Below are 15,942 nucleotides of genomic sequence, written 5' to 3' on the forward strand. Positions count from 1 at the left end.
TACCCTTGCCCCTGTTCCAAGGAAGATTGGGGTAGGTAGTATGAAATGATTGTTACCCTGTGTTTTAATGTCCTTTTTCAAAGCTGTCGCCAGATGCAGGTGTCCTAATGCTCAGTAAATCGTAAATCCCGGCTTCCTCCTGTTTAAAATTCATAGGCCCCCAATGTTTTCCTCTGCACCTACTGACATTTCTTTTCCTGAATTACTAGGAAATTAAAAATGTCCTAAATAAGTGTTAATGCACTAGTTCCATTATCACCATGTTGAAATGAACAGCAACTGATTTCTTCAGTGTGAATTGTGGCTTCCACAATGGTGATACTCTTGGCTTTGTGCAGGGCAATTGTATTTTGTTCTTCTGACAAATTTTTGGATATAGATTGTAGCTCATGGTGAGATATACACTACAAAATGTTCAGAAGAGTATGTATTCCACATTTGAAAGACATGTCAAAATCATATTTTTTTTCCATACAACAGGACATGCCTCATTATCAGGAAATGGAACCATTTTTTAAATCACAGAAACACCATTCAAATACAGATGAAAACTATTACTATATCTTCCAGCCTTTGTCCAGTAGCACTCTTGAGAGGATGGAAACCCTGTTGCTTTGCATATAGAAGCTCTAATGGACTGAAACTTTTCATTTTTCTTTTTCCCTCGTGTGGAGCAAGAGCAGTTTCTGACACAGCATTAGACCTAATGGCTGCTGCTGGAGCTCACTCAGTGGCACAAGGATGAGAAAGATAAGAAGGAACAATTTAAGTTTAGTGGACAGTATAGATCTAATAATAAGTATGGGGTAGAAAGAGTAGTTTTGCATGTCACAGATTACCAAAGCTATTTCAGGAATGAAGTGACATACAGTGTTTTTCTAAAAATCATATTAGAACTTCTTCCAGAATTGCAGGGTTAGGATATGAATGAGGCCTTCTTGCCCATTAAGCAACTGGCAGTTAATTGCATTTTGGAAACTCCAGATATAGCACAAGCAGATAAAGCTTTGATATAGAAGTGAGGGAAGACAAGGATGCTTGTGAAACTCCTAATGTATTTGATTTTTTTTTCCTTTGCTCCCTGTGGCAAAAGCAGCACATGGAGTTCCCCAAATCCATTGATACCAGTTAATCTAATTCATACTACTGTGCAACTGTCCGAGCACTGAAGGCTAATTTAAACCCATTTGTTAATCAATGCTACAGTTCTAGGATTAAAAAAAAGATTTTAATAAAATAAATGTATAATATAAGAATATGACAGGACTTTTTTCTTTTCACATTCTATTACGCAAACATAAAATGTTAATTGCTAACAAGAGAGCCACGAACATTGCTCCTTGAATTCTTGAGGCAACTCTTATCCTTTAATACCACTGTGATGAATCCTTTAACTGAATATTTACATAAGAAAATAGAACGATTTACCTATAACTAAATGGCTGCAAACAGGCAGCGCAAGGAGGCAAAGCTGTCAAAATAGCTTCCACCCAGTTTTTGGCTCTTGGAATTTGTGAGTAAACTCCCAAAATTCAGGGGACCATGTTTCCCAGCAGCATAAACACTGCCACTTTGTTGTTTGGGGTTTTTTTTGTGCTGATGATTTTAACCCTTGCAGGTATAAGATTATCAGGTGAATTCTTCAGAACATACTGAACTAGAGAGAGTGGGGGAAGATAATCACATGAGTCATAACTAAATGGAAATGTAATTCAGAAAAGTGTCAAATATGACCTGCTTGAAACATTGCTTTCTAAGGCTCCCCATACTTTAAAGTCTTTAAGGGCATATACAGGAAAAAAGGCTATGGCAGCCTGTTCAAAGTGATTTCTACAGCCTGCCAAAGTTGGAAACCATTTTGAAACTCGATTTACAGCTGACAAGCCAACATTTCATATGCTCAGCATTGGTTCTTAGTAGAGAAATATAAACAGGTCTACTTTGTGTTTGTAACATATACATCGATATTTTAATCGCATGTGAAAATATTTTCTATTGATTTTCTGAAAAACAAGTCAAATAACAGAAGCCCACAAACTGTTTTGCCGGATGGTTGACAGTATGTGAAGCAAAGAGGAGCATAAGGACACGAGGGCAACCTGTCAGTTGTTACAGTTAGCAGTCGTTTCTGAACGCTGCCATTGTGCCCTTGCGATGTGACCTCAGCACTGATGAGACGTGGTCATCAGAAGCTTAACAACGGTCCGCAGAGGCCTGAAGGCCGCCGGCTACCCGCGCAGTGACGTGCTCGGCCGCTCGCAAAAGAAAGGTCTGTGCGCCGCCGCGACGCACAGAGGGGGAAGATGCCGGGAAACGGCGCTCCAGGGGCACCGGGGCTGGGGGACGGCGGGCGAGGCGGAGGCGGGCGAGGCGGAGGCGGGCGAGGCGGAGGCGGGCGAGGCGGAGGCGGGCGAGGCGGAGGCGGGCGAGGCGGAGGCGGGCGAGGCGGAGGCGGGCGAGGCGGAGGCGGGCGAGGCGGAGGCGGGCGAGGCGGAGGCGGGCGAGGCGCCCCGCCGCGCGCGCGGAGAGGGGGGAGGGGGCGCAGGCTCCGCCCCCGCTAGCCGTACTCGCCCCTGCTCCCAATCAGGTCGGCTCCCCGCGCATAAAGCGCTGCGCCGCGGCCTGCCCTGCGTTGCAGTTAGGTAGAGAGAACGGCGGCAGCATGTCTGGCAGAGGCAAGGGCGGGAAGGGGCTCGGCAAAGGGGGCGCCAAGCGCCACCGCAAGGTGCTGCGCGACAACATCCAGGGCATCACCAAGCCGGCCATCCGGCGCCTGGCGCGGCGCGGCGGCGTGAAGCGCATCTCGGGGCTCATCTACGAGGAGACGCGCGGCGTGCTGAAGGTCTTCCTGGAGAACGTGATCCGCGACGCCGTCACCTACACCGAGCACGCCAAGCGCAAGACGGTCACGGCCATGGACGTGGTGTACGCTCTCAAGCGCCAGGGGCGCACCCTCTACGGCTTCGGCGGCTAAAAGGCCTTTCATTTCCCGGACCACCTCGAGAACCCAAAGGCTCTTTTCAGAGCCACCCATTTACTCCTTGGAAGAGCTGTGTCGTGTCACGCTCGTCTTTGTTGTCGTATACCGCCTCCCTTCCCGGCTCCTGCCCTTCCCATGCTCGCCCCCCGTGTTTGGTTGTTTTTTTATTTTCCCCCGAGCTGCAGCCGCACTAGCTACCCTTGCAGTCCAGCTCTGCGTTCTGTAGCCCGCTGCTGCAGCATTGCCCCTACCAGCTTCCTGCTTACCCTTCGCAGCAGCCGCTTTTGGAAAAGCTCGCTGGGCGCGCTGCCCTGTAAGGCAAGCAGAGTGCCAGTTTGACTCTTCTCGAGGTGTTTAGGGACGCCGCGGAGTCCTGGAAAGTGCTGGGCCGTGAAGGGCAAACCTAGCGTGCCTCATCAGCGGCTTTGCTCGGAAAAAGCACGGGGGTAAAGGAACAGTGCCTCTGCTCGAACTACATAAAAAGGAGAAAGCAAAGCCCGGCTCCGTGTCTCGCTAAGCTCTCCTCCGCTGGAGGGCCGGCGGCTCCTTCCTTTCCTCCTGCTCGCTTACATATGAAGGGGGAAGCTGCCGTGACCGCGCCGGGTTCGCTGGCGCCGGCAACGGCCTCATCGCTCTTGCGCGCGGCTGGGGCGGGGCCGCTGCAGCGGGGCGCCGTCTCCGGCGGCGACCGGGTTACGCGCCCTCGCTCTTTCGAAAAGCCCGCGCGGGCAACGGCTGGCTGCAGGCGATTCCGCGCTCCGCTCCGGCAACCGGGCACCGCCCGACTAGGAAGCTGCGGGGACCACGAGATAAATCGCAGGCTTCCCGGCCGCGCCTCAGCTCTCCAGCGTAACCCGAGCCAGGACGGCTCCGGAGACGAGACATACCACATACACATCTCACGCCCCCAACGACACGGCTCTCCCGTGAGAAACGCACGCAACACCGGTCCCCTGCTGCCCACTCGGCAGCAGTCAGCGTCTCGAGCTCCTTTCTCGACACTGTGGGTGGCTCTGAAAAGAGCCTTTGGGTTTCGCTTCTCTGCTCGGGACGTTTCTGCGGCCGCGGTTTACTTGCTCTTGGCTTTGTGGCTCTCTGTCTTCTTGGGCAGCAGCACGGCCTGGATGTTGGGCAGCACGCCGCCCTGCGCGATGGTCACCTTGCCCAGCAGCTTGTTGAGCTCCTCGTCGTTGCGGATGGCGAGCTGCAGGTGGCGGGGGATGATGCGCGTCTTCTTGTTGTCGCGGGCCGCGTTGCCCGCCAGCTCCAGGATCTCGGCCGTCAGGTACTCCAGCACGGCCGCCAGGTACACCGGGGCGCCGGCGCCCACCCGCTCCGCGTAGTTGCCCTTGCGCAGCAGCCGGTGCACGCGGCCCACGGGGAACTGCAGCCCGGCCCGCGACGAGCGCGACTTGGCCTTGGCCCGCGCCTTCCCGCCCTGCTTCCCGCGGCCGGACATCTTCGGTCGATTACCCCCTCGGCACTAAGGCCCAGCCACTACAAGACAAACAACAGGTGAGTTGCCTGCGCCCTGAGGCCCGCCTTTATATCCCTTCCCTTTGCGCCGCCGGCGGCTCCCGATAGGCCGAGGAGCCTATCGGGGAACGCGCACCCAATCACCAAGCGAATCTCGTCCCGACCAATGGCGAGGGGCGTAACGCTGAAACGCCTCCGCCCGCGCTCTCGAAGCGGCCAGTGACGAGGCGGGAGGGGCGGGCTTCAGCAGGCGGCTCCGCCCCGCCGGACCGCCCGCTCCCGCCGCCGGAGCCCGGACCCGCGGGGCCGAGGCGCCCCGCGTTTGCTTGCATTTTCTCTTTTTAAAATTTTTTAAAGCAGACGGGCCGGAAAAGTGCCGGTTGGGGGCGCAGACCTGAGGAGGTAGAGACAGACGTCTAGGGTGGCTGTGTCAGTGAGCAGGAGAAAAGGAGGGGGGCTACTGGGGGAGGGGAAACGCGGTACGCATCCCCCCGTTGTTTGACGAGGAGCCTTTTCCCCGCGGGAAAATTTCGCCCCTTTCCAACACCGCGTCACGCTGAAGCTTTCCAAAACGGCACACGCTTCCCTGCACCGGGAAACTGCCACGGCTCGCTGTGCCCCGCAACTCAAACGCAGAGGGACAACGCAGCCACACACAGCCCCTGCTCACTGCTCCACGTTATACCTGAAATTGCAGGTACAAGTGATCCCTATATTTCTCTTATCCTCGTTTTCAAGGTGCAATTCATATATTCAAGTAGCACTTATAGAGATTAAAAGGGACAGATGAACTTACGTTTTATGATATGCTTTTTTAAACATGTTTTTCAATCTATGTTTTCCAATGGTCGTCTGGTTTCCCTTTGTTTACTTTATAGTCCGTATGGTACAGCAGTATTTCAACGTGTTTAAATACAAATAATCATATCTTCCACATAAGTGTTATCCTTGTTATCTCTACATAGCAAAATACATTAAACAGGAAAAAAATCCAAGTTGATAAGAAATTATCACTGTATAAAAAGAAGTATTTGTTTTGAAGTCAAAATAATTTTAAAAAAGAAAGTCAATAAGATGCTAAGGATTACCGGAAAAGGAAAAGATATACAGTGATAAAATGTTGTGTTTGGACGGACAGAGCACACAACAAAAGGTTAGGCGGTACGTACCTGTGGCGGGACTTTTAAATTTTGAATCCACCAATGAGAAGAAGAATTTACCAGTCCGCCTATCAGAGGAAGAGCTAGTCCTATATATACCCCTCCAAGAGGGGCACGGAATCAGTTGTTGTGGTTGCGTTTTAGCTGTTCACTTCATAGTGATGGCGCGCACGAAGCAGACGGCGCGTAAGTCGACGGGCGGGAAGGCGCCCCGCAAGCAGCTGGCCACCAAGGCGGCCCGCAAGAGCGCGCCGGCCACGGGCGGCGTGAAGAAGCCGCACCGCTACCGGCCCGGCACGGTGGCGCTGCGCGAGATCCGGCGCTACCAGAAGTCGACGGAGCTGCTGATCCGCAAGCTGCCCTTCCAGCGGCTGGTGCGCGAGATCGCGCAGGACTTCAAGACCGACCTGCGCTTCCAGAGCTCGGCCGTGATGGCGCTGCAGGAGGCGAGCGAGGCCTACCTGGTGGGGCTCTTCGAGGACACCAACCTGTGCGCCATCCACGCCAAGCGCGTCACCATCATGCCCAAGGACATCCAGCTGGCACGCCGCATACGCGGAGAGCGTGCATAAGCCCATTTGGACCCCTCTCATATCTTTGAGAGAAAAAAATTTAAACAAAAAGGCTCTTTTAAGAGCCACTCCATTTACAATAAGAAGGGCTGTTGCACTTAATATATCCACCTACTTTTTAATTTTTGCTTTTTTTGCGCTCCCAATACCGAATAATGAAAAAACGTTAGGCTTGATAAAGGAAACACTTGTACCTGCAATTTCAGGTATAACGTGGAGCAGTGAGCAGGGTGTCCCTCTGCGTTTGAGTTGCAGGGCACAGCGAGCCGTGGCAGTTTCCCGGTGCAGGGAAGCGTGTGCCGTTTTGGAAAGCTTCAGCGTGACGCGGTGTTGGAAAGGGGCGAAATTTTCCCGCGGGGAAAAGGCTCCTCGTCAAACAACGGGGGGATGCGTACCGCGTTTCCCCTCCCCCAGTAGCCCCCCTCCTTTTCTCCTGCTCACTGACACAGCCACCCTAGACGTCTGTCTCTACCTCCTCAGGTCTGCGCCCCCAACCGGCACTTTTCCGGCCCGTCTGCTTTAAAAAATTTTAAAAAGAGAAAATGCAAGCAAACGCGGGGCGCCTCGGCCCCGCGGGTCCGGGCTCCGGCGGCGGGAGCGGGCGGTCCGGCGGGGCGGAGCCGCCTGCTGAAGCCCGCCCCTCCCGCCTCGTCACTGGCCGCTTCGAGAGCGCGGGCGGAGGCGTTTCAGCGTTACGCCCCTCGCCATTGGTCGGGACGAGATTCGCTTGGTGATTGGGTGCGCGTTCCCCGATAGGCTCCTCGGCCTATCGGGAGCCGCCGGCGGCGCAAAGGGAAGGGATATAAAGGCGGGCCTCAGGGCGCAGGCAACTCACCTGTTGTTTGTCTTGTAGTGGCTGGGCCTTAGTGCCGAGGGGGTAATCGACCGAAGATGTCCGGCCGCGGGAAGCAGGGCGGGAAGGCGCGGGCCAAGGCCAAGTCGCGCTCGTCGCGGGCCGGGCTGCAGTTCCCCGTGGGCCGCGTGCACCGGCTGCTGCGCAAGGGCAACTACGCGGAGCGGGTGGGCGCCGGCGCCCCGGTGTACCTGGCGGCCGTGCTGGAGTACCTGACGGCCGAGATCCTGGAGCTGGCGGGCAACGCGGCCCGCGACAACAAGAAGACGCGCATCATCCCCCGCCACCTGCAGCTCGCCATCCGCAACGACGAGGAGCTCAACAAGCTGCTGGGCAAGGTGACCATCGCGCAGGGCGGCGTGCTGCCCAACATCCAGGCCGTGCTGCTGCCCAAGAAGACAGAGAGCCACAAAGCCAAGAGCAAGTAAACCGCGGCCGCAGAAACGTCCCGAGCAGAGAAGCGAAACCCAAAGGCTCTTTTCAGAGCCACCCACAGTGTCGAGAAAGGAGCTCGAGACGCTGACTGCTGCCGAGTGGGCAGCAGGGGACCGGTGTTGCGTGCGTTTCTCACGGGAGAGCCGTGTCGTTGGGGGCGTGAGATGTGTATGTGGTATGTCTCGTCTCCGGAGCCGTCCTGGCTCGGGTTACGCTGGAGAGCTGAGGCGCGGCCGGGAAGCCTGCGATTTATCTCGTGGTCCCCGCAGCTTCCTAGTCGGGCGGTGCCCGGTTGCCGGAGCGGAGCGCGGAATCGCCTGCAGCCAGCCGTTGCCCGCGCGGGCTTTTCGAAAGAGCGAGGGCGCGTAACCCGGTCGCCGCCGGAGACGGCGCCCCGCTGCAGCGGCCCCGCCCCAGCCGCGCGCAAGAGCGATGAGGCCGTTGCCGGCGCCAGCGAACCCGGCGCGGTCACGGCAGCTTCCCCCTTCATATGTAAGCGAGCAGGAGGAAAGGAAGGAGCCGCCGGCCCTCCAGCGGAGGAGAGCTTAGCGAGACACGGAGCCGGGCTTTGCTTTCTCCTTTTTATGTAGTTCGAGCAGAGGCACTGTTCCTTTACCCCCGTGCTTTTTCCGAGCAAAGCCGCTGATGAGGCACGCTAGGTTTGCCCTTCACGGCCCAGCACTTTCCAGGACTCCGCGGCGTCCCTAAACACCTCGAGAAGAGTCAAACTGGCACTCTGCTTGCCTTACAGGGCAGCGCGCCCAGCGAGCTTTTCCAAAAGCGGCTGCTGCGAAGGGTAAGCAGGAAGCTGGTAGGGGCAATGCTGCAGCAGCGGGCTACAGAACGCAGAGCTGGACTGCAAGGGTAGCTAGTGCGGCTGCAGCTCGGGGGAAAATAAAAAAACAACCAAACACGGGGGGCGAGCATGGGAAGGGCAGGAGCCGGGAAGGGAGGCGGTATACGACAACAAAGACGAGCGTGACACGACACAGCTCTTCCAAGGAGTAAATGGGTGGCTCTGAAAAGAGCCTTTGGGTTCTCGAGGTGGTCCGGGAAATGAAAGGCCTTTTAGCCGCCGAAGCCGTAGAGGGTGCGCCCCTGGCGCTTGAGAGCGTACACCACGTCCATGGCCGTGACCGTCTTGCGCTTGGCGTGCTCGGTGTAGGTGACGGCGTCGCGGATCACGTTCTCCAGGAAGACCTTCAGCACGCCGCGCGTCTCCTCGTAGATGAGCCCCGAGATGCGCTTCACGCCGCCGCGCCGCGCCAGGCGCCGGATGGCCGGCTTGGTGATGCCCTGGATGTTGTCGCGCAGCACCTTGCGGTGGCGCTTGGCGCCCCCTTTGCCGAGCCCCTTCCCGCCCTTGCCTCTGCCAGACATGCTGCCGCCGTTCTCTCTACCTAACTGCAACGCAGGGCAGGCCGCGGCGCAGCGCTTTATGCGCGGGGAGCCGACCTGATTGGGAGCAGGGGCGAGTACGGCTAGCGGGGGCGGAGCCTGCGCCCCCTCCCCCCTCTCCGCGCGCGCGGCGGGGCGCCTCGCCCGCCTCCGCCTCGCCCGCCTCCGCCTCGCCCGCCTCCGCCTCGCCCGCCTCCGCCTCGCCCGCCTCCGCCTCGCCCGCCTCCGCCTCGCCCGCCTCCGCCTCGCCCGCCTCCGCCTCGCCCGCCTCCGCCTCGCCCGCCTCCGCCTCGCCCGCCTCCGCCTCGCCCGCCTCCGCCTCGCCCGCCTCCGCCTCGCCCGCCGTCCCCCAGCCCCGGTGCCCCTGGAGCGCCGTTTCCCGGCATCTTCCCCCTCTGTGCGTCGCGGCGGCGCACAGACCTTTCTTTTGCGAGCGGCCGAGCACGTCACTGCGCGGGTAGCCGGCGGCCTTCAGGCCTCTGCGGACCGTTGTTAAGCTTCTGATGACCACGTCTCATCAGTGCTGAGGTCACATCGCAAGGGCACAATGGCAGCGTTCAGAAACGACTGCTAACTGTAACAACTGACAGGTTGCCCTCGTGTCCTTATGCTCCTCTTTGCTTCACATACTGTCAACCATCTGGCAAATCACATCTATGTTGTCATCTCATTAAGAAACTCACTTTTCTCTATAACCTTATTATGCCTGACTCTAAGAGTATAATATTTCTGGTGAGTCTACAAAGGGCTGGTTTTTTTTTCAGCACAGTATTCTAGAATGCCCTGTATTTTCTATTCTCTATATTGAGTGTTGCTTCCTATTGTCACAGACATCCTTATCTCATTCAAAAATATTTCCTTTTAGATCACTGCTAACTGGATTAAAATTAATCATGTATGTGAAATGCTCAGCAATGGCTATGTTAGGTATGTGCATGCATACCTCCATGTTTTACAAAGCCTCACATCATTCCTTCATATAATATATTTTCCTTTCACCAGTGTTCGTTGCCAGTAACAACATTTCTTGTTGTTAGTTTGGTACAACTTCATGACTCTGAAAATCAATCATCATGATTGTTAAATCTAGACCTCTTTTCTTCTGGCTATCCATGCAGTCCTCCATTTCATAGCTTAGGGCCCACTGGGGTTATGGGATTAGCATAATTGCAATATGGAGAATTTGCCTGTGCTCATCATGGCTGAATACATGTCATCCACACACAGACAGAGGAGACCCCTTCAAGAAGAAGGGCTCAGGGAGATCTTTGTGAACTCTGACAACCCTTTGTGATGCTGACATTGGCATTTGGTTCTGTCTCAGTCACAGTGACTCTAGAAGGGAAGGTCTGTGTGAGTGATAGGATCTAAAAATAGTGAGTTAATTCTTTCCTAGCATCTTTCAGTTGAGATATTTTATATAGGAAGGCGTCTTCTGGCCCTGAAGACTCCCGATTCGCTTTTCTCTGTTTTTTCTTATCATTCCCTCTGCTTCCCATATTTTCTCTTCACATCTCTTCAGCTACAGGAAAGGGGAATTAGTTCATGTAGAAGAATGGCTGCAGAAGCGTGGCCTTAGAATCTCTGAAGATCTGCATAATCCAGGCCTGGTATTAGAATAGGCCTGTAATCAGAATTGTACTGAAGTTGCTGTGCTGAAGTTAACAAGAAAGGTAGCCTTGAGCTATTCTTGAATCCTGAGACGAAGTAATTATGTTGTGCCAACAGGCCGTGGCTGTAACAAGCTACAGCTGCTGGGAAAGCAGGTGCAGGGCCAAGAAAGATAGGGAGCGGTATGGGAATATAGGGAGTAACACACTACAAGGCTGAAGCATAGCAACACAATTAGCTACATGGATAGAATGCTTATTTTAGACATGATAATTAGGGGTGTGAGAACTGTGCACGCTTAGAGGCTAATAACCAATTATATTTTTGCGTTACGAATATGCATGTATATCGATTCTATATAAGTAGTGTTAGAAACTAATAAAGTTGAGCAAGATGCATAACTCATATTGAGCGATTTCTTGACTCTGGCGAACCCTTCTCCCCAACAAATTCACTCTCTTTGCTGGTTGCCACTTTGTCACACTTCATCTACAGCATGGAAAGCTTGTTTTCCAGCACCATTTTGTAACACACACACACACTGAGGACACTTAACTGTATAAATGAGATTCTTCTCCGTGAAAGGCATGCACTCCATGTAGTATGCATGTTCATCACTCATTTTTAACATCTACCACTCCTACTCTACCTATTCCTCAACCTTTTGTAATTTGTCATGCTGAAGCCACATCCTAAAACATGAAAAATGAGAGATATTGTGTCCAGATAAAGAAATCAATAAACACACAGGAGAAAAATCCATTCAAGGCTCCCCAGTTCAAAGTAATCTCTATGACTTGCTGTTTTCCTGATGTAGAGAGATATCACTACAACCTAAGGGAGCATTTTGGTGTTTCTTTTACTGGTCTCTGTCACAGAAGGAATACTGGCCCAGGTGGAAGTTTCCTGTGAATTACTCAGTTCTTCTAGTGTTATGATCATAAGTCTCTCTCTGGAATGCAATTCAAAGGTCAGCACAATCTCAAGTCTGTCCCACGTATAGTGCCCATTCATTTCTCCCCACTCTGGATGTCTGCTGATATTCTGAATTGCAGAAACAAGTTCTAATACTACACTCAGCATTCTTCCTCTGTCCTCTCCTGGATTTATGGTTTGTGTGTCCCTGATACTAGCCCAATAGAGCTAGTGTCTCCTTCAACATTGAAAAGACCAAAATTAGGTGAGCCTGCTACCCTGGGGAGAGAAAGATGACCAAAAATACCACAGCAGTGTTAAAGCTATTCACCATGTTAGTAGAGTAAGCACACCCTGTAAAATGAAAAAAAGAAAAACAGTTTCTAAGTGTAAGAATATTTTCTTTTAATTAGTGTCAAATGCAAACAAATACACCTGTCCTCATCCAGTGATATGGCTGACAGTGGTCACCCTTGAAAAACTTTCAATGTACTCAAGCATTTCAGGGCCTGTTTTCTTCTAAGGAACTAAATGAAACAAGCACAGATGACACCTTTGCCTCCATTTAGGTTGTAGTTCTTTTTTCTTTTTCCTTTTTTTCTTTTTTCTATCTTCCACCCCCCTCCAAGATTTTTATATAAATGAATATGCATTAGATCTGGAAAGTTCATCAGAATTACTGAAGTGTTTAACTTTCAGTCCCTTTTCTCAACAGCTTTGAGTAATTTGGGCTATTACATTTCCTGTCTTGTAGATGTCTCCTATTGCAGCTTGGGCAAACCCCAAAACACCAGCTCATTTCTCTTTACTTACCATTTCTATACAGTTTGATATATACATCTAACATAGGCTGCTCCTTGCTCTTAGGTTCTCAGTGCTGGCCTTGTGTACTAGGCTTGTTAAGCATGCAACTAAATGTAAGACGTTACAAACGACTAACCTCAAACAGTACACAAAAGTTAAACTTGTTATTCTACTTCTTATTTCACACATGAATCAACCAAAACTTGACTGCATTTTCATTGTCCAAAACAGAAAAAACCAGTCAGGAAGACAGAGATTTAGACTTAATATGCTTACTATGGAAGCCAATCCTTCTTTTTGGAACCTGATCATATAAGGCAGATGCAGGCAAAAGAGGTGAAATGTATTCTTCTTGAATGTACCCCACACTGTATACATATACTGTCATGAGCCAGCAAAGCCAGATTCCTGACTTCCTAACTCTCCGATAGCAGGAGTGCTGAGTGACTGGCCTCATTTGTATATGGTGGGGAAACCTGGGCACCAGCTGGCCCTTCCAGTTTCCCTGGCAGTCTAAATGACATCCTCACCAGGGACAGTGCTGCTCTGGCACCAGCCCATGGACCGCACAGCTGCAAAGCATGTACTGTAAAAAACATAAGCTACAACACAGCACTCTTATACACTGAACAACTCTTCAAAACCTTTTTGCTCCCTCTCTGGTAAGACAAACAGCCTATGTTGCTGGAAACCAAGTGCTACCTTGTGATACTCCTGCTCTGGAAAGATGGCACAAACAGCCATATCTGAATACAGTACCTGCTTCACCCCTACACCTCTGAAGAAAACTGGCAAAACAGTATCACTTCATGAAAGGACCTTCACATGGTGTGTGATGGCAGTGCTTTGGTTCTCAGCGATGGCAGAAGTGCAGCCTATGCTGTGTCTGGGTTCCACCATCACTGTCTGTGTGGCAAAAACCCTGAGTTGCCTGCCAACCCAAATGTACCTGGAATCCTGTCACATCAGCCCCTGACGTGCCACCAGCCAGTCAGATGGTAGATTACAGACCAGCTGTGCATGTACTTGCCCAAGGACACTTTGTTCCTTCAAAGGTACCAAACATGGCTCCGGCTGGAATGGGAGGGGAGGCGTAGACAGATCACATTTGCTTCCTCCCTCTTACCAGCAGCCACAGGGAGCACTGGCACACAAACAGGAAAAGGTAGAGGGCAGAAAGCATGCAGAAGTGCCAGGGTGCTGTGGGGAAGAAGAGTGAGTTGCTCAGCATCGCTCTGTGTGAGCTGCTTACTGGTCTGAGCAGCCAGCCTTCAGTGCTGATGGAGAGGCTACTCTGAGAGGACAGTGTGGTGGCACCCTTCCTTGCTGGGATTCAGTATTAAATGCAGATGAAAGAGAGGCACTGGGGCAGGAGGTTTCTTTGGGGTGCCATGGCTGATGGAGCTTCTGTTAATGTTGCTTACCTTTCATGAACTGTTTGTCTCAGGGCCTGAGGGCTTCAATTGCTGGTTGAGGACTACATTTGAAGCATGCCAGGGTGGGCCAGAGGACAGTTTGTCAAGTGGTTTGGGTAAGCTTTAGAAGACTAAAGTACTTTAAGACATAAATAACTCTGTTCTTTGATACCTGACTGACAGTGAGGATCTTTTCTTTGCCTGTGTGTGAGAAAAGTAAAAAACTGTCAGCCTAGTAAACTCCTGTACAGTAGAGAATAAAGTGCATATGTTTTCATCATTAGCTGTTCTTGGAAGGGGTTTGGCCCCCTAAGTTTTCACTGGCCTTTTTTCACTTTCCCAGGAAGGGCATCCCTCCCAGTGCCTCCTAACTACAGACATATCCAGGTTTTAGCCTATAGGTTTTCAGTTGCCAAATGACATGCCAGGGCAATGACGAAAGGAGGCCACAGCAGTTGCCCCAGCCCTTAGCCAAGAGTACAGGGAGGAGTGTGCAACATTCCAGGAAGCTGAGTCTAATGGGGACAGTCACCCATTGCCCTACCCTATTTGTCCTGCCCACTATAGATGCTCAGCCACACACTGGATTTAAAAGGCCTTGTGTGGCCTCAGTACACTTAGAAATCTTAACTGCAGCAGCAGCAGCAACATCAGTATTATGTAGGCAAAGACTTGTTCGCTGAGCTGCAATGAACTTGCAGTTTGGTAGGTCCCATTTTAAAATTGCTTGGCTAAGGGTTAAAAGCTGTTAAACTGTGCTGGCTGGTTTGATTACACGAGTTATTACATTTGTAACTCAGATGAAGGATGAAGTCACTGAGGGCAAGAAAGGCATGGGTGTAACACTGTAGCAGGAGTGTAATCATGGTTGCAGGAGTATTTACACCTCTTTCCTGTGGAACATGTATGTGGGAGTGCAGCACGTAACATAAAGGCCCTCCTCACCTTAAATCTCACTGGAAATTTTCACTTGAAGGAAGAAGAGGGGCTGTGATGCACAGGCATATCAGCTGTACTTCCTTCAGCTGTCTTAAGAATGACTGACCATAGCATTCATCTACAGCAGGTAGAGCAGCCCATTAGCCATATTTGTGCGGCTAGCTCTCATGCTAATGCCTCCTAACAAAATTGCTGGAGAAGAACAACTACTATGCTACCTCTCATTATTGCAAACATGCTAAATATAACCCAGAGCTCATTTTCTTAGGAACAAGTACTGGCAGATCCTAAACTGGAGATGGGAATGTTTGATAGCTCTCAGGTGCAGTGCCAGCCATTGGCTGTGGTACATGTATCTCCTTGCTTATGCCAAGAGGTCTTAACAGATAACTGCAAAAATTGGACAGACCTGGGTACCTGAAGGGAAGTGACTTGCAGGGTTCTGACTGCAATCTTGTGCAGGTTTGTAATGTAGTCTGACCTGCTAGGGTGCTCATGAGGTGAAAAGAATTGAAGTCATTCAGATGTAGTAGTCATTACAGTGATGCTCTCTCCAGGAGTACCTCCGGAGATGCTGATATCACTCTTCTCCTCTTTTCATAAATGATGAAGTCTACCTTCCTTCCATCTCATTGGTAAAGCCAAACTGTGTCAGAGTCTATGTGGTGCCTTCTTTGTGAAGTCTTTCTACAGTATTCTATGCTTAAACCAGAATTATTTCCTTTTCTCATTTGCTCAGCTTGAAGTGAAACTGCCATTCCTGCCTTTCATATAATCTTGCACCACATTTTTTTCTTTGACTGTGAATATGTGTCCATTCCTTCTAAACTATCTGCTCTGATTGCAGAACAAATTTTTTAAATTCTGAAATGTACCTTAACTTTCCCAAATGTCATTCCTGCATGTGTTTCTTTCATGTAGAAAAGAATACGTTCCAAACAGCAACTCTGCATTGCTACAGTTATTGCATGTCTCTGCTGCAAAGCCATTAAAAAGAAAGATCAGAGTTTTCCTCTGTATCATGAAATTTCTGAAGTTACTTCAGTTTATTTTAGTGTAGTAGACTGTAACTTTTGGAGATCAGAAGCTGCTACACATATGACCCTGTTGGGAATGGGGAGAGGGTAGCAGTTACTGCAAGAAAAGCCAAACCAGGCAGACAACTGGGATGGTGACCATTTTTGCCACCTCAATTTCAGCCACCAATAAATGCGAATCAACACTCTGTGAAGCCACAGCTGAGGGCTGGAATACTTAACATTCCTCCAGTGAAGGTTAGTGAAACAAATGTGTATGAGTTCAAAATTACAAGAATAGGCAACATGAATTTTCATTTTGCTGACATGCCAATCATGGTCTGTGCTTTTCCGCTGTCTATGTGCTA

At 51.2% G+C, this 15,942-nt stretch overlaps 5 protein-coding genes across 5 annotated transcripts; 3 read left to right on the forward strand and 2 right to left on the reverse strand.

The window, feature by feature from the left end:
• Positions 1-2,626: 2,626 nt before the first annotated feature.
• LOC119148797 (histone H4) lies at positions 2,627-3,475 on the forward strand. The gene has a single exon (XM_037389358.1). It carries the CDS (start codon positions 2,663-2,665, stop codon positions 2,972-2,974), a length of 312 nt encoding a protein of 103 aa, XP_037245255.1. The 5' UTR covers positions 2,627-2,662; the 3' UTR covers positions 2,975-3,475.
• Positions 3,476-3,984: 509 nt separating this feature from the next.
• LOC119148784 (histone H2A type 2-C) lies at positions 3,985-4,484 on the reverse strand. The gene has a single exon (XM_037389344.1). The coding sequence runs from the start codon at positions 4,437-4,439 to the stop codon at positions 4,050-4,052; it is 390 nt and encodes a 129-aa protein (XP_037245241.1). The 5' UTR covers positions 4,440-4,484; the 3' UTR covers positions 3,985-4,049.
• Positions 4,485-5,570: 1,086 nt separating this feature from the next.
• Positions 5,571-6,259, forward strand: LOC119148772 (histone H3-like). The gene has a single exon (XM_037389332.1). It carries the CDS (start codon positions 5,574-5,576, stop codon positions 6,186-6,188), a length of 615 nt encoding a protein of 204 aa, XP_037245229.1. The 5' UTR covers positions 5,571-5,573; the 3' UTR covers positions 6,189-6,259.
• A 771-nt stretch (positions 6,260-7,030) lies between these two features.
• LOC119148785 (histone H2A type 2-C) lies at positions 7,031-7,534 on the forward strand. The gene has a single exon (XM_037389346.1). The coding sequence runs from the start codon at positions 7,080-7,082 to the stop codon at positions 7,467-7,469; it is 390 nt and encodes a 129-aa protein (XP_037245243.1). The 5' UTR covers positions 7,031-7,079; the 3' UTR covers positions 7,470-7,534.
• A 509-nt stretch (positions 7,535-8,043) lies between these two features.
• LOC119148798 (histone H4) lies at positions 8,044-8,885 on the reverse strand. Its single transcript, XM_037389359.1, has one exon. The coding sequence runs from the start codon at positions 8,854-8,856 to the stop codon at positions 8,545-8,547; it is 312 nt and encodes a 103-aa protein (XP_037245256.1). The 5' UTR covers positions 8,857-8,885; the 3' UTR covers positions 8,044-8,544.
• Positions 8,886-15,942: the final 7,057 nt, after the last annotated feature.

Source organism: Falco rusticolus, chromosome 5 (assembly GCF_015220075.1).
Source record: "Falco rusticolus isolate bFalRus1 chromosome 5, bFalRus1.pri, whole genome shotgun sequence".
NCBI classification, from domain to species: Eukaryota; Metazoa; Chordata; class Aves; order Falconiformes; family Falconidae; genus Falco; species Falco rusticolus.